Source organism: Lontra canadensis, unplaced genomic scaffold (assembly GCF_010015895.1).
Source record: "Lontra canadensis isolate GAN:19392208 unplaced genomic scaffold, GSC_riverotter_1.0 scaffold10, whole genome shotgun sequence".
In the NCBI taxonomy this organism is placed as follows: domain Eukaryota; kingdom Metazoa; phylum Chordata; class Mammalia; order Carnivora; family Mustelidae; genus Lontra; species Lontra canadensis.
In genome coordinates this window covers 25,616,583-25,630,501 of record NW_022631004.1, presented here as the reverse complement: position 1 = coordinate 25,630,501, position 13,919 = coordinate 25,616,583, and the positions used below count along the sequence as shown (strand labels likewise).

At 37.0% G+C, this 13,919-nt stretch overlaps 1 protein-coding gene across 1 annotated transcript in view; it reads left to right on the top strand.

The window, feature by feature from the left end:
• LOC116866675 (disintegrin and metalloproteinase domain-containing protein 28-like) overlaps positions 1–10,964 on the top strand; it is a 42,260-nt gene extending 31,296 nt beyond the window's left edge. Inside the window, exons 11-14 of the mRNA XM_032855802.1 lie at positions 5,287–5,417; positions 6,637–6,814; positions 8,158–8,247; positions 10,692–10,964. Of these exons, the coding sequence (XP_032711693.1) occupies positions 5,287–5,417; positions 6,637–6,814; positions 8,158–8,247; positions 10,692–10,958 (666 nt within the window). The 3' untranslated portion in view covers positions 10,959–10,964. The remainder of the gene's footprint in view (positions 1–5,286; positions 5,418–6,636; positions 6,815–8,157; positions 8,248–10,691) is intronic.
• Positions 10,965–13,919: the final 2,955 nt, after the last annotated feature.

The window sequence follows — 13,919 nt, the reverse complement described above, 5'->3', positions numbered from 1 at the left end:
TGATGTGATTATAGTTACTCTGACATTTGTAGCTAAAGTTTACTTGATACAACCTTTTCCTTACTTTTATTTTTAGCATATATTCTTCTCTATGTTTAAAGGTTTCTGGTAGACAGTATAAACTCAGGTTTTACTTTTTATCTAATCTGACAATCTCTGTCTTTTATTTGGTGTGTTTAAATCATTTATATGTAATATACTTATTGATATTGTTGAACTAAAAGCTTCCATCGTGCTAGATCTTTGCTCTTCCATCTTTTCTATTTTTTTCTGCCCTCTTTAGGGATTGAGGATTTTTGAAAATAATTTCATTTATTTCCATTATTAGCTTTTAACTGTTATCTCTCTTTTTTATTTAATGGTTGCCCTGGTTTATTATACACCTCTGCTTGTCTGTATTTACATTTACATTTACATTTACATTTTTACTCTTGTCCTCAGGATGCCTGGGTGGTGCTGGCAGTTAAGCATCAGACACTTTGTTTCAGCTCAGGTCATGATCTAAGTGTTGTGAGATTGAGCCCCACATTGGGCTCCATGCTCAGTGTGGAGTCTGCTTAAGACTCTCTATCTCTCTTCTCTGCCCCTCCTCTCTGCATACGCACTCTCTCTCTCTAAAAAATTAAATAAAATCTTTAAAAAAAAAGGAATATTCTTCAGCTACTTCACATGTAGTATAAGAATATTATAGGAGTATACCTCTAAATACTCCTTTCCATTTCTTATGCTGTTGTTATCATGTGGTTTACTTTGCATATGTTAAAAATACACAATATATTGTTACTAATTTTTCTTAGTCATCTCTCAAATGCAATTTAAAATAAGAAAAAAATTATTATGCTTATCTTATCTCTACCTACACTCACCTTTATCACATTCCCAGTGCTCTCCATTTCTTTGTATAGTTACAAGTTTCTATCTGGTATACATATATATTTTTTTCTTCCAAGAGATTTTTAAAAAATATTTCCTGTAATACAGGTCAACTGTCAATGAATTCTTTTAGTTGCTTCAGATAACTCTCTCTCTCTTTCACTTTTGCATGTATTTTCACTGGGTTTGTAATTTTGAATTAATAATGTTTTACTTTTAGCATTTCTAATGATTTAATTTCACTGTCTGCTGGATTGCAGGGTTCCTGATGAGAAGTGTGCTGCAAACTCTATCTCTGTTGCTCTAAAATGTGCCTTTTTTTTCTACTTTAATATTTCTCCTTTCTTTTTAATTTTCTTCAGTTTGATTATAATTGTGATATAACTAAGTGGGCGTTTGGGGAGAAATGGGTAATTTATCCCACTTAGTGTTCTCTGAATTTCTTGGGCCTGGGGCTTGTATCTGTGATGAATTTTGGAAAATTCTGGGCCATTACTTATTCACATATTTCTTCTAATTCATTCTGTCCCTTTTTTCTTCTAGGGATACCAGTTATATATATCTGTGACCATTCTATATTGCCCCTCAAAACTTCTATGCTCTGTTCTGCTGTTTGTTTTTCTTTTTTATTCTTTTTGCACCTTGTGTTTCCATTTGAATAATTTTTGTTGAACTATTAAGACCAGTGATTATTTCCTCAGCTATTCCAAATCTACTGTTGAGGCTGTTGAAGACATCATTCATCTCTGTTATTGTCTTTTTCATTTCTAGTATTTCCACTTGAGTCTTTCTTATGGTGTTCAGCTCTGCTGAAATTACTCATCCAGACTTGTGTGCTATTCATCTTTTCCCCTGGAGCTTTTAACCTATTAATCATAGTTATCTTAAAGTATTGTGTGATCATTCTAACATCTGGGTCAGATATGAATCTGGATCTGTTGATTGGCAGAGTATTGCTTTTCTTTCTGTTTTTCTTTTTTGTTTTCTTGGACACCTTACTATTTTTTGTTGAAAGACACCCTGTGAAAGACATTAGTCCAAGGTGTGTGTGTGTGTGTGTGTGTGTGTGTGTGTGTTTTGGCTTGGAAATGATCAATTCTTTCCTTCTGCAAGGCTTCTTGCAGGAGGATTTGAAGCAATCCAGCAGGAATTGAGTTGGGTTTGGGATTTTGTTGTTGTTGCTGTGACTACTCTCAGTGCATCATAGGCTTTGAGTTATTCTCACATTATTTTGTGTTTAGTGTGAGGGCTGGTTTTCCAGAGGGTTTTTCTGAGTGTGTGTTTCACATTCATCTTTAGGTCTTTACTGGATTCCCCAGAGTTTCTTTAAGCCCTTAGTAGGTTGTTGTTACTTGTTACTGGATGATCATTAGACTTCTGGTGGGAAGAGGGCATTCTCCTTTGTTCTTATTAATTCTCAGTCTCATGTCCCTTATTGTCTGGGGTAGTCCTTACAGTGCTCCTGTTCCATTGCCAGGTGGTGGAGACCTCTCATGACACTGCCCAGCATGTATTCATGCACTTTCTTCCCCTTCCTTCCAGGGGTAGATGCTGTGTGTGTGTGTGTGTGTGTGTGTGTGTCCCTTCCTGTTCCTTTTTTAGAGTTGCTTTGAGAATTCACCAATGCTCTAGGTTGGACAAGATTTTCTGCCATTTCTCTCAGAAGCTTAAAGCCCTTTAACTAGGTTTAGAGATAGCACTAGAGTAAGACAAGGGAGACCCTCCTTTCACCCTGAACAATCATGTTTGTTCTGTGGCAGAGATAGAGGAGAATAATCCTGGAGGGGTTTCGTGTCTTTTCTGCTGCTGTTCCCCTCCTACAGGACCACAATGTTGGGTAAACTTTCTCATAGCTTTCACTTGGTGAGGTCCATGTGGAGAAAAGACAGTGAGTAGGTTAGAATTCCCCTATGTCTGAAGCTCCCACATTTTGTATATTTTCTTTCTGTACTGTACACACTCTGCCTTTATCAGTTTTAAGGGGTTTTTTGTTTTGTTTTGTTTTGGTTTTTTTTTTTTTGTCTTGTTTTTAGTATGAGTTATTACTGGGATCTGGTAGTATCAGGTATCTGGTAGTGTAAACAAATATTCATGCCCTGACTTTTGCTGCAGATGTTAACCCACCTTTCCTTGGATTTCAGGTTTGTTTGTTGCCTTGTGCCCTGAGCTGTGGATGAGTTCTATAAATTATGAATCTTACTATGCCAAATATTTTATTTATTGTAAGTTGGGGAGTGACACTCTTTCCAGCCTGTTATAATCTGGTGGTGAGGAGCAGGGTAAGGGTTTCTCTTTAGATTTTATCCAGTTTTAGTCTTAGGCAGGTCATGGGTCTCAGAGGAAAAACTTTCTTAGGGATCCTGCCTATCTTTCCCATGACAGCAAAACTCTCCTTTCTATCTTTTGCAGGTCTTTTGAGGAAGAGTTTCCTGACTCACCTTCAGTAGGAGAAAATCTCAATTAATATCAATATGGGCTTCTGGGCTCAAGACTTTTGTCTTCCTATTTCAGGAGTAGAGGGTGTGTGTGTGTGTGTGTGTGTGTGTGTGTGTGTGAGATTAAACCCATTCTCTAGCCATATTGGGTCTTCAGTTCTACCCTAGGTTGTCAGAGATTGCTATTTCTCTTCCCAGTGGCTTCAGGCTTCTGTTCCTTGAAGGAGAAAGATCTGGATATGGCTTATGCTCTTTTTCTTTTTCTTCACTCCTCATGGCCCATTCCACCAAGAGAAGTTCTTTCTGTTCTATTACCTAGCTCCCAATGTTTATCATGAGCTATAGAGAGGAGGTCTATTGAGAAATGTCTGTAAGTATGTGCAAAGTACCCTTGTTTCTGAGGTCCTGCTGATTCTATACTCTTGCAGGGGGCCATACTAGGCCTTTAGCAATTCATTTAAGAACTCAGATAAATTGCATCCCCAGTTGCAGGTACCTGACATGTCCTCCTCTTTGCCTTGCTGGAGATAAACCAGTTCTCATGTCAAATCTGTACTTGGGAGGGCCTGTCTCTTCTTAGTTTTCAGATCTGTGGATGTCCTACAACCACAATTGACTGATAGAATCAAGGAAAATTATAATTAAGTTTTTCTGTCTAGTCCTTTTGTTTAGTGCAAGAATAATATTCTTCCCAGCTCTGCACATCTGAGGTGGAAGGGTGATTATATATATATATATATATATATATATATATATATATAATATATCCTATGAGTCTGAATTTGTGAAAAGCTTTATAAGGTGAACAGAAGAAGTAAAATACATATTTTCTAACTTGAAAGAGTTTACCATAAAATTGGAAAAGAAATTCGACTTTTGGGGTTCATTCCAAAGGGAAGAAACATTGAAGTTATGAAAATAATTTTTTAAAGGAAGATACATAAATTTAAGGACCTCATAAGGTAATGTGGAAAGTCTAAGCATATTTCCACTTTTCTTAATTTTTTTGGTTTGTTTTTGTTCCCCCTTGAGTAACTCCATCTTACTAAATAGGAAGGTTTACCAGGTTCATCTTGACAGAATGACTCAATATTATGAATTGTAAGTATTCACTTCCTATCTTACACAGTTGTTCCTTGTTTACCAGTGTACCTTGTTTACCACTGTGCTGTATCGATCTCTTTATTTGATTCTTCGAATTGAAGTAGATAAGGAAATCAGGTTTCTGTGGGTGGGTGTAATTGGCAGATTCTTGTCTCCCCACTGGGAAATTACAGCCTGTTATGATTCTGTAGTGCTGTTTTATCACTCCTGGAAAAACCTGGAGCCCCCCAGTGTGACACTTCTAATCAGAAACACTCTGGGAATGAAGTTGGTTACTAGCTGGACTTCATGCAATGGGACAAGTGAGAAAGGACTGATGTCTAGTCTTGGTGGTAACAGAATTGAAAAAAGATACCAATGGTACTAAAGTCCTGGGTTAACATTTTCAGATGCCCATTAGCCAAACATATCAAAGGCCTTCAATCAAATTAGAAGGTATTAAAAACAAGCCAGTGGGAGTGGCAGATAGATCAGTTTTTTAAAAATTCTGATTCCTTATCATCGTTGAAGACATTTTGCCACTATCTTTCATGGCAGGAAACCACAGAAATGTTTCTCATTATAAATATTCCCCATTTAAAAGAATAAAGAGCAAGCAATGTGCCCTGTGTTGTGCAATCAATACCAAAGTTGTGCATGTGTGTGTGTGAGAGAGAGAGAGGGAGAGTGAGAGAGGGTGAGAGAGAGAAACAGACAGAGGCAGGAGGAGAATAAAGGAGAGAAGGAGAAGGGGAGGGAGAGGAAGAGAGATGGTGAGTAGTGAAAAGCTGAAGGTAAAGTCACTCTCTCTGCCCCAGTTAGTAAAACTAATTATATGCCGAGTGATAATTTAGTTTGAAAACCAGAGGATCTGTTTCCCTATTCTTGCCCTTAGGACCACAGTGACAACATGCTTAGAGTAGCAGGGACCATGGCCCATGAAATGGGTCATAACTTTGGAATGTTTCATGACTCCTATGTTTGCAAGTGCCCTTCTACAATATGTGTGATGGACAGAGCACTAAGGTGAGGCTCTCTGGGAAGATGCATTCTGTCCCTGGTTTTGGTTCACTCTGGGCTGTATCTGTGCTATATCTTTCATGTCATCTTCAGTGCACATTCAAGCTTTTAAATGTTGAATAGTATAATCATGAATGCATATCTATACCAAACCACTTTATCCCTCTATATGCAATATTTTTCATTAACTAAGACATCATTTAAACATATTGTGTCTTTGCTGTTGGCATGATTGACATTTTTAACTTCATCTTACCTACACAAGACCTGGTTTCAGAAAACCATTAGTATATATCAAATTTTCATTGAATTCAGACTGGGTGGCTCTAGGAGAAAAAGCTAATTAAAGAAGAACATCCTTGCAGGAGGATAAAGACATTATATATCCCTGCCTTGCCTAAGCAAAGTTTCCAGGGAATTTTATCTTTAAAAATCCCCAAATCCCTTTTATTTTTTTTAAAGATATTATTTATTTATTTGACAGACAGAGATCACAAGTAGGCAGAGAGGCAGGCAGAGAGAGAAAGAGGAGGAAGCAGGCTCCCTGCTAAGCAGAGAGCTTGATGCAGGGCTCAATCCCAGGACTCTGAGATCATGACCTGAGCTGAGGGCAGAGGCTTTAACCCACTGAGCCACCCAGGCCCCCCAACCCAAATCCCTTTAATATATGTATTTCCTCTCTTCTATTTCCCTGTACCAGCTCACTCAACCTAGGGTTAGTCTTCCAGACCCTTCTCCAAAATACTGTTATGGTGGAATGCCAGTCACATATATTTGTTATCTCTCCCAGATACTATTGCATTTTTAAACCTCATCTTTGTTTGTGAAATGAAGAAATTCTGCCAAAAGTAATTCCTCTGAAGGAAAGTAAATTCTTAGACACATAAATAAGTATGACTTTACTACCTGTAGGACTTTGCAGCCAAAATGATCTAAGGCTGATTAAGATTCTCTGGAATAGTTAGAGCATCTTTGTTTTTTAAAACAGCAGCCTAGATGCTACACTTTAAGAATTGACATATTTTTTTCATTAAGCTCAAGGTGTTTGTGTCCATCCTGGAGGGCTAATTCAGGCACACAAAAGAGCTCACGATTTAGCAGTTGGGCAGTGGATTGGGTTTAATCTTTTAGTGCAGGTTTTGGGTGCATCATCCCCAATGTGTGATATTGCTCCCTTCATGCTCAGCATGACTGTGTTCTATTTTCTCTTTCCTTATCTTCATAGCTTCTATATACCCACAGACTTCAGTTCCTGCAGCCGTGTCAGCTATGACAAGTTCTTTGAAGATAAATTATCAAATTGCCTTTTCAACGCTCCATTGCCTAGAGATATCATATCCATCCCAATCTGTGGGAATCAGCTGGTAGAAATGGGAGAGGACTGTGATTGTGGGACTCCCGAGGTACCACCGAAGAACTTTCTAAGATGGTCTAATTTGTTTTTCAATTGCTAAGACTATAAACTATAAAACTATATTATTACTCTGAAGTTGTACATTTTTTAATAACTTTGCATATATTCATCTGTTAGACATTTGTCAGGCCAGCCTTGCTAACAATGACTACTGCATTGCTTAACAGACCTTCTTAATTTCTTTCTTGGGGATCTTTCCCCATTTCCTGATTTTTAAGAACCACTCAACAACTGGGATTTGTATCCTCGTTCCTCTCTTTCTGGCAGAAATAACTTCACTTTTCTTATGTGACTATGACCTACTGAGCAGTTACTTTAGGCGTGGCACCTCAATAGCTTTTGGAGAGTGTAAATAGCTCACCCAAGGTCACAGAGCTGGTAGAGAGAGAGGCCAAGATGTAGACTCAGGTGTTAGATTTGGCAGTCGCAAGGCTGTCTTGCACTGAGATTTAGTTTTTCTCTTTGTGACTTAAGAGTTTTTACCATTAGGAGTCCTGGCCTGATCCTACCCTATTTGTAGGGCCACCAGGCTTCTCAATGGGACCTTTGCCCCCATTTTATCAATATTTAATATGAGTGACCTGTCAAGGCCTCAAGGGGTCGACTCTTCAGTAATTTCAAAATTTGACCACAAATGCATTCATTCTATGAGAAAAGAGGAATCTTTCCAAGAGGATGTTTATATTTGAAATAAGGGCAAGAGTTTTAATCCTAAAAAGTTGTAACTCTCTTAGGTAACCTAAACAGCTATAAGAGGAAGTTTCTGAGGGGAGAGCTTCCCCAAAGTCTCATGCAGATGCCTGATTTCTCAGAAACAAGGTGGGGAGAGCAAGACAAAGTCTATTGCTTAATGCAGAGTTGAATTAAATGTGAAAGTTGCATAAAGAACTATACTTGTACGTTTTTAGTATGTCTTAGAGATTAAATCTACTGCTGAGTAGGGACAAAACCGATGAGCTCAACTAATTATGTTTTTAACTATTTAGATAAATTTTATTTTTAAAAACTATCATTTTCCTTTTGTTTTCTTTCATAGTTTACCAAAAATAGATCACTTTCAGTATCTTATAGGAGGCTGAGTGATCTAAAGGAGATACTCAAATTTAAAAATGTGTCAGTAGAATTCAGATATGTGACAAGTCACCAGTGGTTTTAAAATCTGTTTTTCTAATGTTGACCTTTGTTCAATATTTTATTTTCCTGGAAATTATCTTTAGACCATATCACAGTAGGGTCTGTATGATGAAAAAATTACACTATGAATTGTGGTGAAACAAGAGCAAAAAATTGAGGCCCAATCTGGCATTTGCCTTTGTCTCTGGTATTTCTTAGGAATGTACCAACATTTGCTGTGACGCTAAAACTTGTAAAATCAAAGCAAGTTTTCAATGTGCATTAGGAAAATGCTGTGAAAAATGCCAGGTAAGATTATTATTTTATTCTATTTTAATAATTATAATTACTGTTTATTTTTCTACATTAAAAATCTCAGTAATTATATTAAATAAAATAGCAAAGCACTAGCTTTCTGTCTATAAAATAATGCTGCCTACATATGAGTGTTTACAAACATGGGCTATTTGATCCCCCAACAACCCTATGAATTAGATAATATTATCTCATTTTGGTCTTGAAGGAACATAAGCTCAGAATAGAAAATGTGTGAAATAAGAGAGCCACTGAAAGGCAAACTCCAAATATGACCTCTTCCAAACCCAGTGCTGGGACTCCTACCTGCCGCTGCTTCTGATGTCACAGAGCCTTCTTGCACCAAACCTCATAATTGGTTGCATATTCCTTTAATAATGGGTTAAGTGGAAACGTTTTGTTTTGTTTTGTTTTAATAATGTGGAGTCTTCCCTATCTTCAGACTTTGACGTCACTTCAGGGTGAATTTCTTAAATATAAAGTGAGCATTCTGTGTCATTTTCTCTGTGGGGCTTGTTGACTTTCCTTTCAGGTTCAAATTTAGAATTTTACATTCTATCATTGCATAGAATTCTCTATTATGATTATTTGTTTATGTGTCTATTTTCTTAGTTAGACTGACTTCTGAGGGCAAGGGACTGATTCATTCTCACCTAGCACAGAGTTTCATACATTTTAAATGTTCAAGACCTGTTTGCAGAAAGAATGTGTGGACAGATGGCATACCAGATTATAGGTAGGATTTAGGATTTTTTTTCTTTTTGATGTCAGAAGGAGAGGAAAGAAATAAAAGAGTCCAAAAGGAAGAAAATTTGAGAATTTAAGTCTTACTTGTTGGAGATTGTGGGAGATCAAAAAAAAAAAAAAAAAGAGGTAGTCCTTGACTTCAAAGAACATGCTATTTCTTTAGGGTAATGATATAAATACCTGAAACAGATGAAAAAATAGTACAGGATTAAATACCCAGGTAGACATTTTAAGGATATTTGACCTTTGTGTAATGTTTTCCATTTATATTTTCACTTAAGTTTCATAATGACTCTGTAAAGGAAATATTAGATGGGGAAATGGATTTTCAAAGAGATTAAGTCCCTTTTCTAAATCATAAAGCTAGCCTCTGTTAGAGCCAAGATTCAAATCTGCATCTTCCAAATCTAAATTCAGGGATCTTCCCATCATGTGTAGGAAGGAAAGGCAACCATGTACCCTGAAGACGTCAGAGGAGGCTTCATGGAAGATGAGGCTGTCACTAGTCTTAAAGTCAAGCGCAGATTTTATTTTTTTTTAAGATTTTATTTATTTATTTGACAGACAGAGATCACAAGTAGGCAGAGAGGCAGGCAGAGAGAGAGAGGAGGAAGGAGGCTCCCTGTTGAGCAGAGAGCCCGATGCGGGGCTCGATCCCAGGACCTTGGGATCATGACCTGAGCTGAAGGCAGAGGCTTTAACCCACTGAGCCACCCAGGCGCCCCAAGTGCAGATTTTAAATAAGTGAACAGAAGGAGGAAAAATTCCTAAATGAGGAGACTGAGGGAAAGAATAAAGATGGAACAGGAAGTATAACCATGCTCATGTGAGAGCTGTTAAGAAAATTCATCTGGCCAGGCAGCAAGGTTTGAGTTTGGAGGGTTGTGTATGATCTAATTAAATTTTGGATTCCACTCTGTCATTATGTAAAGATATTGAAAGTTCTCTGATGATAGAGGAGCATGTTTGTTCACCTAATCTAGGTAAAGATATGCTTCCCAGTGTCCACACAGGACTCTTCAGATCTGCATAAATGGCAGAATTTGTTTGACTAAGTTTTCCCTTAGGCAGTAAGACCAAGATTTGCAGTGGAATTAATACATCAAACAAAAATACATCAAATACACATTCAGTTGTTTCTCTCCCATAAGAAATTATTTCATAGGAAGAAGTGAGTTGAAAAGAAATATTTGAGCATACAATAAAAGGAAGTAAGGATTAGGAAACATGATGCCTGGGAAAGTCTCAGGGCACACTGATCTGGTGCTTATAAACTTACCTGCCTTAATACAGAAGATTCACTTGGCCAATAAATCTCTTAAGTTGCAAATATAAATCTCCTTGAAAATCTTGACAAAAATGTATTCAACAAAGGAAAGAATCCCTTCTTTGCAACTAAGATGAGGTTTGGTTTTCTTCTGTACCTTTCTCCTTGATATTTCTATAGTGCTTGCACTATAAATTTAGAAATATTGATTACTTAAAGACTCAGGCCATTGGCAGAAGTCAATAGAAATGATATAATAGTAGATGTCTTTAGTTTATGCAACGCAGATGTAAGCTAAAATAGAAGGATGACTCTAACTACCTTGTCAAAAAAAGGCCAAAGGAAAAATATTTACGTTAGCTTGAGATATTCGAGTAAGTCATGTGGGAAAAAAAGCCTTTTCTTCATTTTTATTTCCCTGCAGTTTAAGAAGGCTGGTGCAGTGTGCAGACCAGCAAAAGATGAGTGTGATCTGCCAGAAATGTGTGATGGTAAATCTGGTGTTTGCCCTGATGATAGATTCCGAGTCAATGGCTTCCCCTGCCAAAACGGGGAGGGTTACTGTTTGATGGGGATGTGCCCCACTCTGCAGGAGCAGTGCACGGAGCTGTGGGGACCAGGTAAGAGGACAAGTCCCAGTGTTGCGGGCATTCCTGCCTCCATACACATGAAAGGAAAAATGATGTTGTAACAGGTGACAGTGTTTAATCATGGCCAAAGTAGTATTCTGTCTCAATCTTCTTTCTTAGAAACTGTGTTACAGCTCAAAATCCTGGATAAGTGCATTTTAAGAAATACAAATAAGGATGGGTCAGTTAATTTGACTTTGAATTCCAGATTAACAATTTTTTTTTAGTATCAGTATGTCTCATGAAATATTTGAGGTAAGCTTATACTAAGAAAACTCTATCTGAAATTCAAATTTAACTGGGAAAAGGTCTCCAACAAATGGTGTTGGGAAAACTGGAGAGCAACATGCAGAAGAATGAAGACGGACCACTTTCTAACACCATACACAAAAATAAATTAAAAATGGATGAAAGACCTATATGTGAGACTTGAAACCATAAAAATCCCAGAGGAGAACACAGGCAGTAACCTCTTTGACATTGGCCAGAGCAACTTCTTTCTAGAGATGTCTCCTGAGGCAAGGGAAACAAAAGAAAAATAAACTATTGGAACTTCATCAAAATAAAAAGTTTCCATACAGTGAAGGAAACAATCAACAAAACTGAAAGGTGATCTATGGAATGGGAGAAGATATTTACAAACCACATATCTGATAAAGAGTTAGTATTCAAAATATATAAAGAATTTATAAAACTTAACATCTCCAAAACAAATCATCCAGTTATAAAATGGGCAGAAGACATGAACAGACATTTTCCAAAGAAGACACCCAGATAGCCAGCAAACACGTGAAATGATGCTCAACATCACTCATTACCAGGGAAATATAAATCAAAAGTACAATGAGATACCACCTCACACCTATCAGGATTGCTAAAATTAGCAGCACAAGAAAGGACAAGTGCTGGTGAGGATGTAGAAAAAGAGGAACTCTCTTGCACTATTGGTGGGAATGCAAACTGATGTGGCCACTCTGGAAAACAGTATGGAGGTTCCTCAAAAAGTAACAAATAGAACTACCCTATGATCCAACAATTGCACTACTAGGTATATACCCAAAGAATACAAAAATACTAATTCAAAAGAATACATGAACTCTGGTGTTTATAATGGTATTATCTACAATAGCCACAATATGGTTGTGGCATATTAATATCTCTATATAAATATATATAGGTATGTTTATATTATATATACATAAAGACTTATGTATATGCATATATGTGTGTGTGTGTGTATATATATATATATATATATATATATGATTATTACTCAGCCATAAAAAGAATGAATCTTGCCATCTGCAGTGATATGGATGGAGCTAGAGTGTAATATGTTAGGTAGAATAAGTCAGTCAGAGAAAGACCTACCCCATGATTTCACTTATATGTGGAATTTAAGAAACAAAACAAATGAAGGGGGAAAAAAGGCAAGCCAAAAAACAGACTCTTTATTATGGAATGTTGAGTATTGTACACCTGAAACTAATACTACACTGTATGTTAACTACTGAAATTTAAATAAAAACTTAACAAAAAAAAAACAAAAACCAAATTTAACTGGGTATTCTATACTTTATCTGGCAACCCTAATCAAAATCCTTCTCAGATAAGTACATCCTTAGAAGTCTCTGTGTGTGTCTGTGTATGTCTCTGTGTGTGTGTCCATGTGTCTGTGTGTGTGTAGGGATGGCAGGAATGTTGGGAGATGAGCAGAGCATAAGGGACGGGGGAGGAAAAAAGGACTGTGGGAATGCAGATGAGCAATTTGGAAAAGTGAAATCTCTTAAATGCTTATTTTGCCCATATTACTAGAGTTTTAGAAACCATAATCTCTGATTATACCATAAAAAAGAAATTAAAAATAAAACTTAACAATCTCCAAAACTGTAAACTAAAACAAATTGTACTGAACAACCTTGATCAGAAAGGCAATTTAAAAACTACGAGTTCTTTGGACTTCCTGGACATGATGTCCATGGTGCACATATCTGTAATTTTCGTACCCTCTTCAGCTACACTTTCAGATTTGTCCTTAAACGACTGAAGGGATGTTTAAATAGGGGAAAATACATATTCCTAAAAATAATTGAAGAGGGTTAGCACATACCAGGAACCTTCCATAATTCTCGAAAATATACATAAAGCAAGATAAATGAAATAACAAAAATCACTGTTTCACAATATACCCAATAAAAAAGAAACCTGAGAAATACATGGATTAGAATTTAGAAAAATTTCTGAATAATAATAAATCCTTTGTATCAGGCAAGGGTGGGCTGAGACACAATCTGAGGAGCAAAGCTTGATACCATTTGTGCGTGGGCAGGTGCACCAGCGGGCAGGAGTCTGGCCTCAGCAATCCTCCCGCTTACAGATCATGCAGCCTCACATGCTAAATTACAGGTGGAAACAGAGATGGCTTTGTGGGTTAAAGAAAGATTCTGTGCTTCCTTGACTGACTTTGGTATACAGCAGAAATCTAGGGAAAGAAAAATTCTCTGCACAGAGTTGAAGTTCTGAGCATTTCTTTATTATCAAGTAATAAATCACTGCAGTAAACACAATTGCCTTCTCCTTTTGCCTGACCCTTCACTATCTGCCATGCCTGCAAATCTGTAGATTTCCCAGTACCTAGACACTATGTATTTTGTTCATTACTGCCTTCCCAGTGTGTTCCAGCACATTGCCTGACTTTCATAAATGTTCAAAATTATTGAATTAATGTTGAACATATTCATCTGATACTGGAATAGGGAAGATCTTTTAAATCACACATTTAAAGGTTGCCCATGTAAAAGATCAGAGGTTCAGATTAGCTTTAAAAAAGTTCCAAAGGTAAAGGAAACAAAAGCAAAAATGAACTTTTGGGACTTCATCAAGATCAAAAGCTTCTGCACAGCAAAGGAAACAGTCAACAAAACAAAGAGGCAACCCACGGAATGGGAGAAGATATTTGCAAATGACAGTACAGAAAAAAGGTTGATATCCAGGATCTATAAAGAACTCCTCAAACTCAACAC